The sequence below is a fragment of the Talaromyces marneffei genome, chromosome 5 (assembly GCF_009556855.1).
Source record: "Talaromyces marneffei chromosome 5, complete sequence".
In the NCBI taxonomy this organism is placed as follows: Eukaryota; Fungi; Ascomycota; class Eurotiomycetes; order Eurotiales; family Trichocomaceae; genus Talaromyces; species Talaromyces marneffei.
This window is the reverse complement of record NC_072352.1, coordinates 3,278,144-3,294,497: the sequence shown is the minus strand read 5'-3', so window position 1 is coordinate 3,294,497 and position 16,354 is coordinate 3,278,144. Positions and strand designations below refer to the sequence as shown.

The window sequence follows — 16,354 nt, the reverse complement described above, 5'->3', positions numbered from 1 at the left end:
GAGGAGCCGTCCGCCCCGAGCCGGCAAGAAACGCACCACAAAAAATTCACGATTCGTCGACCGTTTTGCCTTGTGGTGACGGGTTAGGTAGATCATAGAGCCATTCCAGACGTAGAATCCACGTTCAGTAGAAGGTCCATTGACACATTCAAGACTGGAAAGCTCAGGGATCCGAGGAACCTGACCACTAGTAGTGTAAAGAACCCCTATCAGCAGTTTCCGAAGTCGCTCATCTCGATCGATATACTTATAGATTGATTGCCGGTTCTATTGACTATTATGGAACAGATGATGTTGTCGATACGTGCATGCCTGGTTAGCTAGCTCTAAATATGCATCGATTAACCAGTTCTTAGGATGTTGTATAAACGAAAACCCGCGGCTAAGATTGGTCAGATCATCTTATACACTGCCTAGGTCGATAGATGGATAGTAATCCAGCAGTAGATCCTGATAGAGGGTTTCCGCCTCGTCCAGAAAGTACCACGCAAGCCGCCGAAATGTCGCTATATGTAGCTCGCCACCACCGAATGAGACCGTCTGGCCATCCTCACTCCATCATAATAAAAAAGAGGGTGGATCAGTCCGGGCGATCGTGCGCCTATAATCTCGCAGGCTCTAGAACTCCGCGAGGGGTGTCAAGGCCCCAGCGATCATATATCGACTGCGAATCGGGTTAAGGCGGTCGAGGTGGTAACGACGGGGTCGACGATTCCACCCGATCATTGGGTAGTCGCGGTACGGTAGCGCATACTCTAAGAACAATAGCTGTTGGATATAGATAAGTGCGGATAGATGAGGGGTGAAGGACTTTGCAGGCTGGAAGGACTGGGCATCGGGTGAGAATCCTAAGATTCTACTAAAGTACACGAGCAGGCTGGATAACGGCTGCCCATCCGTGAACTCATCTGTAAGAAATATAATATTCAACTGGAAGAGCTTTTCTAAGCTGGGAGGAGGCAGTAAATCGGTACTTAAGTGGTTGGTCGACTCTGCTGCTCCGGCTCCTTCGCGAGCTTCGTTGTCGAGGTCGTCCGTAGTCACATCTTCACTATCGCTCTCCGTGTCATCCGGCTGGTCCCATTCCTCGTCAAGATCATCTTTACTGGATTCACCGGCTGCATCAGAACCACTCATCGAGTCAACATGGTCATCCCACTGTTGGGATCGACGTGACCTCGGATGTAAGGGTTCGGGTCCAAGTGAGGAGCTGACGCTGCAATCACTGGCGAAGGTCCATATTAAGCGGATAACATCCCACTGTTTACGCCGAAATTTGATTCGGAGCCGTGTGCGGCAGACCTCCGCACCTAGCCGAAAGCAGCGGAAGAGAAAGACTATGAAGCGTTTCCAGATCCGCCGATACCGCGATGTGCTCGCGGACCGAGCTAGAAAGACAAAGGGCTTGGGATAATAGGGGCTCAGTTGCAAGGTGCGCAGCCAGCACAGAATGGGTCGACCGGTATGCCGCATGGTCTCTTCGCAGCGATCCAACATGGAGTCCACCGCATGCGCAATGCGCCAGATCACCCGCTCATCTGCAGCTGGACTCACAAGATCTGCCTCCCCAGGGGAAGACCACAGCCGATGATCCTGACAGCTGTCATATAGAAGAGGCATCTCAGTCAATCGCCGTAGGAGATCGCGATGTAACCCATCGTAGGTTTGCTCCCAGCCAGTGCGTTCTATCCAAGGACGCAGGCTCTCGAAGGAGCGTGTGGCTATACCGCTATCTTGTACGGTGGCGGCCTGGATTGCAGCGTGCCGGGTCCGTTCCCGCTCCTGTAAAGCCTGCAGATGATCGTAGGTGGAGCGTTCCTGGGCCAACCGCAGCGTACGACCGCCGCGACTGATAATCCAATATAGTTGACGGTTCCACGTCTGCAGGTACACGTCGTCATAAAGTTGATCCACCGCCCGACGCGAGGACCGAGGCCGGTCAGGATGCTGATGTCGAAGATGCTTTAAGAGATTGTCTAGGTTTATAGTGTAGTACGTCTCGCATAGGCGGCAAGCTAGGCCATTGTAGGTCCGCAGTGCCGGGTGTTCTGAGGCCCCTCGTGGTCGGGGAGCGACGCTGGCAGGCTCTTGAAAGTCATGCTGACGCAGGTACTCAGTTAGACCGTGCCGTTGCTCGACAGAAACCTGGTGTTTCTCCCAGAAGTGACTGCTCGCTTGGTTAGGACCTAGGGCAAATCCACAGGACTCGCAAATGAGCAGCCGAAAGTTCCAGTCCCAGTACACGGGAAGATCACGCCATTGAGGCAGTATAGCGGGGGTGGCGGTCATTGAATAATATTCAAGAAGTTGGATGTCTTCATAGATACGTATGATCAAAGAATGATTAAACTGGTTATGGTTTTCAGTGAAGCTGAGATCGATTAATCCAGGAATCAATAGATCAATATGCGATCTACACGCGGGCACGGACTTGATTCAGGGATTTGGAGGGACGCAGTTTCACGCGACAACCCTAGCCTTAAACAATTCTAGGGTTATAGGGTGCGCACGGACGCAAATTGACGATCCCGACGGGATCCGTTCGACAATTAACCCAGTAGAGATCTTGCGCAGAAATCTTGCACCAAAACCAAATCAGGAAACAGCGAGACTTACTAAAAAACACCGCGAATTGAGCATGCCAAAACGAGGCATAAAACCCAAAGATCTTTCACAAAAATGGAGAGATCTTATCATGGATATGAGGCTCTGTGGCTTCCGTGGGGTCTCTGAAGAACAGTTAACAAGAGACTTCATTGCTGCATCTGAACATGTTATACCTAAGTTCCATGATATATGGAGCAACCGTATGCTTGAATTCGACCTGGATTTGGAAACGAGTGGCTTAATTCAAGCCCCAACAGTTGACAGAATCATTGAGGTTTTCGACACCTGGGCGGAGAACGCTCCTAAGCCCCAGCAAGCTTCCAATCGTGATATGGCTATGGCCAGCCTCGCTGGTAAATCGGATCAGCAAGGGAATGAATCAAATGATGCACGTCCAATAAAATGCTTGGACGGGAAAGAACACGGATTTGAAGAATGCCTATATGTGAATCCGGAGAAACGTACCACTGATTGGAAACCAAATCCCAAAATCCAACAGCGTTTCGTCGAACTAGAAAAGCAAAAGAATCCTAAAGCCAGAAAGTTGAGATGGGTAAAGGAACAGCTCAATATTAAGGCCAAGGAACAGAAGAAAGCCGCCGGTTCAGAAAGCTCTAATGAAAAGGGCGACGAGGAGGAACGAGCGAATTCAGCATGGGACGACAATCCATACTGCGGTGTTGCTATCGACACAAGCATGTCAGCCACGGAACAGAGTGAGGATTTCAAAAACAGCTTTATCCTCGATACGGGATCTTCGGCGCATGTTACCAATAATATTGACAATCTTCTTAATATGGGAACCGAAGAACGCTGGTTGCTAGTCGGCAATAGTCGAGTAAAAATGGTCGGACCTGGAACGATGAACCTATTTCCTACCGAACCAGTCAATGACATAATCAAAAAGAAAGGAATACTACTAAAGAAGGTCTGGTATGTGAAAGGCATGCATACTAACCTTATATCCGTGAGCCTTCTTCAAAGAAATGGGATCCTATATGACGCCAAGAACAGGCGACTCTGGAGCGAACGCACTGAAGCGGATTTGTGCAATGTCGAATGGGATGGGAGCCTTTACTTCGTGAAATGGAACGCAAAGCCCAGCTCCAATCCCCCTCTGCGAAATGAATTAGCATTTAGTTCATTTGAAAAAACCACGCTCAAGGACTCCGCACTAGCCTGGCACAAACGATATGGCCATGTCTCGCTCAAAGCTATCAAGAAGCTAGAGGACGCCATAGAAGGAGCAATCGTCACTACATCTGAATTGCACGGTAAGAATGAGGACGACCTTCAAGAAAAGTGCGAAATTTGTGCTATGAACGACAATAAGAGGCAGGTCAGCAGAGTCCCGATACCAAAACCAAATCGAGCGTTCCATACCTTGTTCGTGGATATTATTGTCATGACACAAGCGATAACCAGGGAGCAATATGCGCTTCACGCTGTGTGCCCATTTGCCAAATTCCACGCGTTAGCGACTGTAGATTCGAAAGCAGTTGTTGCAGATATGAAAGCAATAATTGAAAAGATTGAACATACCTTTAGGACACATGTCGAGGTAGTCCACACCGACGGAGAGTCTTCACTCAATGGACTAGCGTTCAGAACCTGGTGCAATGGCCGCCATACGCTGTTGTATGTGACCGTTCCTGACACACCTGAGCAGAATGGACCTAGTGAGCGAGCTGGAGGCCTCATTACCAAGCGAGCCAGACACAAGATTCAGGAAGCCAACATACCCTTTGTGTTATGGCCCTACGCAATGAAGGCATCGATACACACCATTAACCGGACCCCAACCAAGGCCTTGAACTGGAAAACCCCATATGAAATAGCATATGGAAAGAAGCCGTATGTCGGAAATTTGTTCGTGTTCGGTGCGAAGGCCTATGTAAGGATTAAGAACAAGAAAAGTCAGAAAATGGCAGCTCGTGCTCAAATCGGATATCTAGTGGGATATGAAGCTCACAATATTTGGCAAATCTGGGTAGATCACCCTAAAGGATTCAGGGTGATTCGTGCCAGAGACGTAATTTTTGACGAGACAAAGAGGTATGATCCGAAGCATCCTTTTGCCAGAGAGATCATTAAAAATGGCGTTCCAACATATATCGACAACGCCGATTGGGGAAATCTTGAGGATACTGACGACGACGTTATATATGGCTCAGTCGATGAGAACATACACCTACAACCCTTTGTTAGCCGCTTCTCACCAATATCAGGGGGAAACACACAAAATATGGATCAACCGATGGCTGAAAAGCCTGAATCCATAGAAATTGAACAACAACCACCAAAATATTCACAAGAAATGGAAATCGACGCTGAAGAACAAGAATATGAAGCTCAAAAAGAGCAAGAATCAGCCGTTTATGAAGATATATTGGTGGATCAAGAAGATATTGAGTCAACTGGGGGAGTAGAGGTGAATATAGAAGAAGAAGAAGAAGAAGCTGAGCCTGGAGACGAGTATGAGGATAAGGATATTGAAGAAGGGGATATCCCAATTAGATCCAGATCAACTGATATTCCACAAAGACAGTTGCCCCGAATATCTACTCCCACCAATCAGAAAGCTCCTTTTGATCCAGATGACGTCAAAAATAGTCTTCCAACACCTCCAGAAGAGCTCTCCCCGCTAACAAACGTCCTGAGAAGGCAAGAGGGGTTACCGGGCAACCCAGAAAAGATCAATACCTCGCCAACAAACGTCCAAAAGAGGCAGGAAAGCACTCTAGGCAGCAGCAACAGCTTCACAAATCGCTAAAATAGGCAATCAAACGTTCTAGGCAGCAGCGAGCAAGGCAACCAGCCAATCACGAGCAATAGCGCTCCAAAGGCTCAGGACATCAGCGCTGACCTATCCCAGGAGAATATCCTCACTACTCCAAGGGTGCGAATAGCCTCAAAAAGAGCACATAGCCCAGAAAGCCTGCTAAGTACGACAAAAAGGCAGAGAAAGGAAGCTCGCGCCTTATTCGCTAGGCAAAAGTTGTTGCAAGACTCTACGCTGGCTTACACCTTTTTGGCAGCTCAAGAAAAGGTCGAAAATTGGACCTCAACACCAGATTTACCGCCAGAACCAAAAAATTGGGGTTCTTTACAGCGCCATCCTTTTGTCAAGCAATTTACTCACGCTGCAACCGACGAATTTACTAAATTGAAGCAAAAGGGCACATTCGAGTTCGTTCCTAGACCCCGGAATATACAGATCTTACCGCTAACGTGGGTTTTCAAATACAAATTTGACAAACATGGCAAGCTTGCCAAATTCAAAGCAAGAATTTGCGTACGAGGAGACCTGCAGGACGCCAACGAGCTTCCTACACGAGCTGCAACTTTGGCTTCAAGAAATTTCCGCATGATGATGTCGCTCGCCGCCGTATTTGACCTCGAGATTGTACAATTTGACGCTGTCAACGCCTTCGTTAACAGCGAATTGGATGAGGACGTCTACACATATTTTCCGGATGGCTTCAGAGAAGCTGGCAAGGTTATGAAGCTGAAGCGTGCGCTCTACGGCCTACGCAGGAGCCCAAGATTATGGCAACTTGAACTCACTAGAACCCTGCTTGGCTTAGGATTCTCACAAATCCCAGATGAGGAGTGTTTATTTGTGAAGAATGGCGTTATACTACTGTTCTTCGTCGACGACATATTGGTGTTTTACGACAAAGGCCAAAAACAGGCAGAATTTGAAGAAATTGAGAAAGGACTCAATGACGCTTACGAACTGCGCAAAATGGACAAATTTGAATGGTTTCTCAATATTAGGATCACTAGGGATCGCGCCCAGCGCAAAATCTGGCTCTGTCAGGATTCATACATCATCAAGATCGCTGAACGTTTCAAGTGCAACACCACAAAACCTATCCTGACACCTATATCCGCCAAGATTGAGGCTTCAACCGGAGAAGCAACGAACACTGAGATCCACGCTTACCAAGAGCTCGTTGGATCTGCCCTGTACGCTGCTATCATGACTAGGCCCGACGTTGCCAAGGCTGTCAATGAACTGGCGAAGCACACCAAAAATCCGAATAAGGCCCATTTTCAGCAAATCAGGCATGTGATCCAATATCTCTACACCACTCGATTCCTCGCTATTGAGTACTCACCACCAAAGAAACCGGGGATAGACGCCTTTATATGCGCATCAGATGCTTCATTCGGCGACAATGACGACCGCACAAGCTCCGAGGGTTATTTGGTTATGTTATACGGGGGCCCCATTGACTGGAGGGCCACAAAGCAGCGCTTGGTTACGACGTCAACCACCGAAGCCGAACTTCGCGCTATTACAGAAGCTGCAAAAAGGCTTCATGTGTGGAAACGTGTGTTCAAATCGATTGGATATACGCCTGATCGAGAACTCTGCATCCAGTGCGACAACAAGCAAACAATTTTACTATTGACGGCCGAGGATCCTCAGTTCCGCACCAATCTCAAACATGTGGATATTTACCATCACTGGCTTCGACAGGAGATTAGGTGCAACCGACTGCGTGTCGAATGGGTAGGCACCAAGGAAATGATTGCGGATGGCTTCACAAAGATTCTTCACGGCCAGGCATATTTGGATTGGCGTCAACACCAAGGATTAGTGGATATCACCACTTTGATACACGAATAAAAGCTTCAAACCTTCCATTCGTGGGGGGGTGTGTTGGCCATATTTTACCGCTACGCTAAGAAAGGATATAGCGCGTGAATCTATTTGACATAAAATACGCTATATTCACAACACCATATGACCCATTATGACACATTATGAGGCATACCATTTGACACACAGATTGAAAGAATCACAGTCGATTATTTGTATGGGATTCGCATATATAAAAGGGACAGGAATCTCAGCTAGAAATGATAGAGGGAAGGGATCAAGATGACAAGGATTTTCCACCCATAGATTCGAACTTCACCTGTTTTGTGCTAGTGGTAAAAAACTCCAATATCAACTTGCCGACAATTACTGTCAGATAAGCTGGCTTTCCAATGAAGCCATCGAATGAAGTGATCAATCCGAAACCGTTATGTGTAAGAGAAATGTCTCAAGTTTACTCCGTGGGATAGCTGTCAGATAATCCGGATATCCAGAGGCAGTCAAATGAGGCAGTCAATCAGAAGCTCTACTTTATAGCCCCCAATTTTACCCCTCATGATAGGTCACAAATGATGTCAACCCTACATGCCGGATTCGATAAAACCAGCTCACCAGATGTCTATAAAAACCCGGCTTTGGAACCTCATGTATTCAGACAGACAGAGAGAGAAAAACAGATACAATCTTGCTAGTCACTTATTCTTTCACCTTTCTTGTAAGCAACTATTCAGGATTGGCCTGGAATAACCCCTCCAATCCGACAATATCCGTGGCGTGCTCACGTGACAGTAATAACCCTCTTCCCGCAGCCCTACCCGCGTGCTCTGGATTCACGTGGTCGGGACTGCGTTTCTCCGTCTCCGCAACCGCGCGAACGTCAAACCGCACTTGCTTCCGAATAACTTCACGTCCGGCCGTCACATGAGGCCCATGTTAAAAAGGTGCTAGAACGGTTGCGAGAAGCTGGATTACAGGCGGCTATCTATAAGTGTGAATTCCACGTCGCCTCGACAAAGTATCTTGGCTTTATCGTGACACCAGATGGAATCAAAGTTGACCCTTCAAAGATTGAAGCTATCGTCGCATGGTCAGTTCCGAATACCGTCCAAGGAGTTCAGTCGTTTCTAGGGTTCTGCAACTTCTATCGGAAGTTTATCAAAGCATACAGCCGAATTGTAGCACTATTATACCGACTCACACGTCTTGACACCCCGTTCCTATGGGGATCTAAGTGTCAGGAAGCGTTCGATAGACTGAAGGAGCACCTAGTCAGCGCACCAGTATTGGCCTATTACCAGCTAAATCTACCGACTCGAGTGGAAACTGACGCTTCAGATAGAGTAGTGGCTGCTGTATTATCTTAGCTTTAAGAGGACAGTGAATGGCACCCTGTTGCTTATTATTCTCATACAATGCAGTCAGCAGAGTTAAACTACGATATCCACGACAAAGAGATGTTAGCAATCATAAGTGCGTTGGAAGAATGGAGACCAGAGCTCGTTGGATTGCAGCGTGAGGATCGATTCAAGATACTGTCAGATCATAGAGCATTGGAGTATTTCATGACTTCAAAGAAGTTGAACGCTCGGCAAGCCCGCTGGTGTGAATTTCTCCACGATTACTTCTTCGTCCTGAAGTATCGACCCGGTAGGGTAAACGTCCTGGCAGATACATTGACCCGCCGAGAAGGCGCAGTAGTGGAAAGGAATCTTGATCATCGACACCAAACCCTACTCCCACAAGAAGTTCTGGACACTGAGATAGTAGAAGAATTAGGACTCTCAACTGTCGCAGCTATAGAGACATCAGTGGACATCCTCTCTAGAGTAACCCTGGCTAACCGAGAAGCGGCACTATTAGAGAAATGGGAAGTAGTGGCCTCTGAGCGAAAGGACTGGTCAATATCAAATGGCAGACTCCTATATCAAGACCGGTTGTACGTGCCAGATGATGGAGACCTACGGGCTAGGTTATTAGACGTGATTCATCGTCAGCCGTCCACCGCGCATCCTGGAAAGAACAAGATGAGGATTTTAGTCAAAGAGCGCTTCTACTGGGATACATAGAGCAAGGATGTAGACTGCTATATGGATAACTGTATGACGTGTAAGCGAACAAACACACGTCGGGACCTACCCCCAGGATTATTGAAGCCATTGCCAGTTCCGACCAGACCCTGGCAACACCTCTCAATGGATTTTATGACTTATCCGACGGACCGTAACGGCTACGACACGGTGTTTGTGGTGGTGGACCGGTTCAGCAAGATCCCTATATCAATCCCTTGTCACAAGACGGTGACGGCCAAGGACCTCGCTCGGTTATGGGTGCTGCATCTCTATCGGCGTACGGGTCCCCCAGATACCATTGTGTCGGACAGAGGACCGCAATTTGTCTCGGAATTTTGGGGCGAAGTCTGTAAGATATTAGGAATTCAAATTGTCCTATCGACCGCGGACCATGCGCAGACAGATGGTCAAACCGAGATCGCCAACCAGTACCTATCACAACGTCTTCGTCCGTACGTCAGCTACTTCCAAGACGACTGGTCTGAGTGGCTGCCGATCATTGACTTCGCCGCGGCAGTGCTTCCGCAAGAGACAACGGGTCTGTCTCCATTTATGATTGAGAAGGGTTTTCAACCTCGTGTGTCGTTCGATTGGAAAGAACCGGAGTCGCCTCAGCGCCTTACCATTAATGAGCAGGAAGGCCGGGAGTGGGTTAACCGCATGCATAAGATTTGGGAGTTCGCTCGGAGTAATATACTCAACTCTCAGCTGCGCCAGAAAGCTCAAGCGGATAAACATCGTCGGGAGGTAGATTTCGAGGTTGGAGACGATGTCATGGTGACCAATCGGAACTGGAGTACCGGTCGACCGAGCCGCAAGCTAGGTCACCAAGCAGAAGGACCTTACAAGATAATTGAGAAGGTTGGTAACTCGTTCAAGTTGAACTTGCCTGAAGGAATGAATGTCCATCCAGTCTTCTCCCCAGACAAGCTCCGGTTAGCAACCCGGACGGAACCGCTGCCAGGACAGGTGATCGATTCTTCACCACCGGTGCTGGTCAACGGTGATCAGGAATGGGAAGTGCATGAGATTCTTGACTCCAGAGTTAGGTGGAAGAAGCTGTACTATCGAGTACAGTGGTTAGGACATGATCCTGATCCCAAGTGGTATCCAGCGGAGAACTTTAGCAACGCACCCCGACGCCTACAGGAATTCCACAATAGATATCCAGAAAAGCCTGGTCCACCGGAGCTCTTGGAACAATGGCTTGAAGAGGATTTACGCGCTTGAGGGCAAGCGCCTTCTGAAGGGGAGGGTAATGTGACGGACTTGGCGATACGCGGACAGAGGACTCAGCGGTCCCGTGACGGAACCCTAAGCCCTAGTTGAGAAGCCGTAACAAGAGTTATTCTTTGTCCTCAGGGTTTCCTAATTAGGCACCGCTGAGTCCTTTAGTGCGCGTATAAAAGGCTGTTAGCGAGCGGTGGTGGATATTTCTCTTCTTTCCTTCCTCATACGTAGTTTCTCAGTCAACAGGCTACCCTAGCTAGTTAGGAATGAGCATCGTTACACCACGCTTGGGACATGTATTGAGCTACGATTTGGAGGAGATTTTAGAAGGTAGCAAATAGCTACTTTACAATCATACCTAAACTTTAGGAATACATACTAGATTTCAATTTTCTTCTCTCTCTATCCATAAGATCTAGAGTATATCAAGTTCTAGCAATAACCCTCCCACCACCCAAATACCATTAATCTTCGTTTACTAGTATTTGAGATATATCTAATTTTTAGTCCATATAAATTTATAACTTATTATTAAAATATATATCATAATATATAGACTTAATTTGGAGGTTTCGATAGAAGAGATACATTTATCAATTATCCACATAATAACCCTAGCCTGCGCTATACTACTACTAGTCCTCTCTAACATATAGACACAAATTGACAATCCTGGTGGGATCTAGTCAACAATTAACTCAGTAGGCTCCATTAGACTACCCTTACACTAATCTATTATTTGTGATCTTGGACCGTGTAGAACCGACAATAGGATTATTGCATATCCTTTGTGTGTCTGACCTCCTGTGGAGTGACTGTGACACCTATGCTGTCTTCTGAAGCCTGCCGTTATCTATAAGTTGTTTCAACTTGCCGACAGTAAAAGTTTAAGCCTGAGCAGCCAAACCAATCATGGGATTTGGCTTACCGACGAAAACAGCGAATTGGCTCTTGAGGAAAACATCACCGAGAATGTTAAGGGGAAGGCCATGATTGGACTGTATACCGCCGAAGCAAGTGCCGTCGCCAAGGGAAGCATACCTTATGAGATTACCAGGAACTCTAGCAAGGTAGTCATCAACCTTAACAATGAAGGCAGGAAGTTTGGAATTGCAGTTAAAGATCACACCACCCCACATGGGGGAGAAACGGGAAGTGGAAACGTATCTGTAATAGGCCATGACGATATCATCATCGAGGATGAGGAGACTAGTACCAGTGTCGACAATACCCCTGAATGGCCTGCCAGTCGGCGTTAAACCGCATTTCACAATACAGAATCCATCATTCATAAACGTCCAAAATCCAGTCTCATTTCGAACGGGCTTGTATATAAGTTCGCCTTTGAACTTGTCTTTATCGACGAAACCAAAGTCATAGGAGCCAGGAGCTTGGTGCTTGAGGGTAACAGCAAAGACAGGTTTGGCAAGAGTATCCATAACGTTAGCAAAGAAGGTATTTTGCGGCCCGGGGGAGATCATGTTGATATTAGGAAACGCTAATCCAACGAGGCCATCGTTATTAAGGTCACGGATGAACGACTCGCTAACTTGTAGAGCGGCCTCAACAGTCTGGTTAGGAGCGATAACGCCGCCAATATTAACCGTGTCCCAGTAGACAATACCTTTAGCATAGCTGTAGTCTCCATAGGTGACATGCCAGGTGGCATTAGGGAACAAGGTGCCAGTTCTATGGTCATATGTGTTATGGGATCCACGGCCTTTTGTTTCATTGATAAAGACCCATCTATACCAGTTAGCTATCATCCATATGAGTACGGAGTATTGAGGTAAGTATATTTAAATACATACAGTTCAGAGGAACCAGTGTCAAAGTCAAGAAGCAGGGTACTGTTACCAACTAACACAGGAGTGGCATATTCCATATCATATTTAGAGGGCTTGGTGATAACAGAGCCAGTCTGATTAGAGATGGGAGCAGCGAGGACTGGATCAGGAACATGAGCACCGTATTTTGCAAGAGCCCGGAGATATTCACCCACGGGGTTGGCGGTAGAGTTCCCAATAAGAACCTGTTTAGCAGTGAAGGTCCTGCTGGGGCTAAGGGGGGGTACTGGGGTGGGGACGGCAGAAGCAAGGGCCGGGAGGGCTAAGACAGAGCCAACTATTGTCTTGTAGTTAACCATTTTGATAAAGATGAGATTGAGTGATGGACTAATTGATTGAATGAACGTCACTTTATATTTATACTATTTTGATCACGACGATAATCCAATAATGGCCCATCACGTATCAATAGATGAATAACAATGTATCTTTGTTTCCGTCATCTTTAGTTTGTTTATGATGCCTTTCTGGCAAGGAAACCTTACCATGTCAATCAAGGAACGTTCGACCGAGGTATGAAACATCACCAAGGTCCAAAGAGTGAGAAACGTGGATGCCTGTCATCGTCATATGTGGTACCTTTAGAAACAGTGTCAAGTAGATAATAGCAAATCAGGAAACAATTAAGAGCTCAGCGAATCGCCTAGATCCTACCTGGCTGTGACTTGTCCATAGCATTGAGGTTTCAAAAAGCAGATGCGGCAATGTTCTAAGTCACGCAGATCCCTCGAATGCTATCATGCTTTATCATGCATAAAGCTTATGGATCGTTAAACTCGCCCTAAATCCCGAGGCTCAATAACCATCGCCAAAGACTGGTCCCGGTTGGTTTAGACTCGTAAAGTAGGTAGTATAGTATAAAAGGGTTCAACTTCACATTCATCTCCGCTGGCTAAGACTCTACGGTATGTCGTAGGGGATACTGAGTGGAGTGAGTGGAGGTGTGGATCCGATTAGTGGGGTTCAATGGCCAGCATGACCAATCGAGACTCAGTAGATGCTTCCTATGAGTGCATGATAAGTAATGTAACATTGAAATGTATCAATCGCCGGGACAAATGGCGATATCCACGGATGTCCTACGGCTTGTGCGGATATTACGGGTATTTGGGGTGCGGAAACTTATTTCATCCCACTCTAGGATGCATTAACTGCTAAGATACTCTGGAACCTCCTATTCGCGCATATCTTAAAGATTGCAGTCGCCTTTCTGTGGTCGGGTGATGACTAAACGATGATAGTTAGTTAACTTAGTTACAACGTGCAACTCAGCATGGAACAACCTCAACCATAGAATTAGTGAAACAACTTAATCCTAATCTGTGTCAATCAGGTTATATCATTAAATGAGCCTCCATCGAGTCCTTTGTGATAATAGATAGATCTCATAGGGCCAACCGTATTGCATGCACGCTGATTCCTCATCTCTTATCATGTGAGAGTGAGGCTTATTCGTTTAAAATACGAGAGTACCGTACAGACATTTCCCTTATGTCACGGATCCAACTCCGTTCCAGGCTAATACCCCAAAGAAGGCGAAAGCAGTGAGGTTTCAAGACACCAATGAATCCCCGGAGGATCTTTGTTCTATGAGTTTCACGTCCTGGGAATAGCTTCACGGAGAGCTTTGTTTATTGCTTTATTGTATGCTTTCGTTGTTAGATCTTTGTACGGATTTGCAGGCCTGCTCCGTCAGGAATCATGCCCTGGAGCAAGCCTGCGCAGGCATAAATAGAGGCCTGATCCCCATGTTAGATAGTTCTTTTCTTCAGCTCACGTCTTGTTAGTTTTCTATGCCATACGTTTTACATTGATATCCTCGCTCCGTTACAAAAACCATGGATTGAGCTATCTAGGTGCACCGGGTCTATAGGCAATATCAAGCATGGAGAAGAAAAGGAAAGAAGAAAAAGAAGCTATCCGCCTGGCAAAGGATATTTATGCCTTCCTTTGTGTGAGGGCCTTTCCCAACTAGGCACCGCTCAAGGAGCAATCCCAATATGGCACTGTCAGGGTTCGAAGCCCTATCGACGGGAATACCCTCCTCAGCCCTATCAGCTCTGCCGAGAGCCTCCGTCACGGCGCCTTGGTGATAGCTTACCGTACGGCTGTCACATCAGGTGTCTATGAATTAATTGGTATTTAACAATAAGAGCCAGACGCTTTAAAGTATTATGGCCAGTGTGGTAACAATTGTATACACTATAACTTCATCTCGAGTGATGGTATTGGTAAGCTTATTTTGACGCGAGAACTGCTACGTATACATAGGTAGTGGAGATTCGGCGGGAACCCCTAAAATAGTGCACAGTCTTGGACAACCTATGCTAGAGAATACAATACCTGTACAATACGCGTCCCACTCGGATTCTTAAAAGTTAAAGCTCGGTGCCATCTCTTATTTGGCTCTCAATACTTACATCATACGGGAGTACGATCCCTATCGGCCTGCTGTTCACCAAACCATCTCTCATCACTACTTACCACTCACCAGAGTATGCCTAACGAAAGCAGCTGCCTGCCCCACACCCTGACAGCAGACACTGTCACTCAATTCATTCTCTCTCTGAATCTCCACAAACCCACTTCTATTGAGCCACTGCGACTTGCTGCCGCATATCACTCAATATATCTCATTCGTTTTTCTGCTTCGGATGCATCAAGCATCTCGGCACGCACCGAAACAGATGGCTCGCTGACCCCGTGTCGGGACGGCAGCTTCCAGGTATCAAGACTCTCAATGAGGTTGGCGCGATGAACTGGGCACGCAAGCATACACACATCCCCGTCCCAGGCATCGTGCGCTACGATGCCACCGAAAACAACCTCATCGGGCATGAATTCACTCTACTTGAAAGGGCCCCTGGTGTCAGCGTTGACCAAATCTATGACAAGCTATCTATGGAGACAAAAACCAATATGGTCCGCCAACTGACAGACTATTTGATTGAGTTGTATTTACACCCTTGGAAAGATGGGTACGTGGGTGGGCTTACTCTCCACGGCAATGGCGAAAGCGTATGCGGGCCACCCATTGACGAATTCTTTTGGCAGGTGCCGGATCTTGAGAAGTACTGGCCTTCTCCCGAAATGCATGAGATATTAGACATGATCAACCCTATACCTGTGGAGGGATTTACAAGTTACGTAGCATTCAATGTCGGTTGCTTGGAGCGGTACATCCACGCAATAAATGTACATCCTTTACTCGAACCCTACCGAGACACGGTATCTCGGCTGCAATCTCTTATCGTCACGCTAGAGCAGCCTGCATTTAAAGACCAGCTCAATCGCGTCGTTTATGTATTCGCGCATAAGGACTTGCATCTCGGGAACATCATGTGTGACCCCGAGGAGCCAGGATACCAATCACCGCTATACTAGACTAGGAGTTCAGCAGCGTAGTACCGGCACCGCGATGAAATCCGCCGCACGCATTTCTGTGGAATTACAAGAATAGTTCAGAGGATAAGGCGGAGCAAACGCAGATGGAGGCGCTGTTTGAGAAGGTGTGTCTCGAAAAGGGGCCGGGGTGGATGCTGGAGGAGATGAAAATGAATGAATTGCAAGAGTCAATGCAGAATGTTGTCAATCAGATACGAGAAATTGTGGAGGTGTGTGCAAAGGGTCAAGCAAATGACCGAGTGGCGCGGTGGAGGAGTGTGGCCGAGACCTCTATGGAGAGGTTTGGTGTATAGTTAAACTTGTGCCGGTATAGATAGGTATCCTTTGGCGTTTATATCGCAATGTAATAGAAATGATTCTCTAAGAATCTAAGGGGTTTCTAGTAATATACGTATATTGAACTTTAAAGTTATTGAGTGAAAGATAGTTTTGTAGGCAGCTATCCGGCCTAAGCTGTTAGATATAGAAGCTTATGTTGGTTCGTTCTATAGATTTGTGAACATTCCCCTTAGAACTTGCATAACTCCCATTTCTTGTACAGCGTCCTATGAGTATAGCATCTACTATCTAGACAGTCAAACATC

The 16,354-nt window shown here is 46.9% G+C and overlaps 5 protein-coding genes across 5 annotated transcripts; 3 read left to right on the top strand and 2 right to left on the bottom strand.

Annotated features, from left to right (window-relative positions):
* Positions 1 to 618: 618 nt before the first annotated feature.
* EYB26_007510 (uncharacterized protein) lies at positions 619 to 2,289 on the bottom strand (the record flags this gene model as incomplete). Its single annotated transcript, XM_054266776.1, has 1 exon — positions 619 to 2,289. The coding sequence occupies one exon, from the start codon at positions 2,287 to 2,289 to the stop codon at positions 619 to 621; it is 1,671 nt and encodes a 556-aa protein (XP_054122751.1).
* Positions 2,290 to 8,631: 6,342 nt separating this feature from the next.
* On the top strand, positions 8,632 to 9,285 carry EYB26_007509 (uncharacterized protein; the record flags this gene model as incomplete). Its single annotated transcript, XM_054266775.1, has 1 exon — positions 8,632 to 9,285. The coding sequence occupies one exon, from the start codon at positions 8,632 to 8,634 to the stop codon at positions 9,283 to 9,285; it is 654 nt and encodes a 217-aa protein (XP_054122750.1).
* A 126-nt stretch (positions 9,286 to 9,411) lies between these two features.
* Positions 9,412 to 10,518, top strand: EYB26_007508 (uncharacterized protein; the record flags this gene model as incomplete). The annotated part of the gene is made up of 1 exon (XM_054266774.1): positions 9,412 to 10,518. The coding sequence occupies one exon, from the start codon at positions 9,412 to 9,414 to the stop codon at positions 10,516 to 10,518; it is 1,107 nt and encodes a 368-aa protein (XP_054122749.1).
* Positions 10,519 to 11,405: 887 nt separating this feature from the next.
* On the bottom strand, positions 11,406 to 12,664 carry EYB26_007507 (uncharacterized protein; the record flags this gene model as incomplete). The annotated part of the gene is made up of 2 exons (XM_054266773.1): positions 11,406 to 12,264; positions 12,330 to 12,664. The coding sequence occupies 2 exons, from the start codon at positions 12,662 to 12,664 to the stop codon at positions 11,406 to 11,408; spliced, it is 1,194 nt and encodes a 397-aa protein (XP_054122748.1).
* A 2,455-nt stretch (positions 12,665 to 15,119) lies between these two features.
* On the top strand, positions 15,120 to 15,749 carry EYB26_007506 (uncharacterized protein; the record flags this gene model as incomplete). Its single annotated transcript, XM_054266772.1, has 1 exon — positions 15,120 to 15,749. The coding sequence occupies one exon, from the start codon at positions 15,120 to 15,122 to the stop codon at positions 15,747 to 15,749; it is 630 nt and encodes a 209-aa protein (XP_054122747.1).
* Between the last annotated feature and the right edge of the window lie 605 nt (positions 15,750 to 16,354).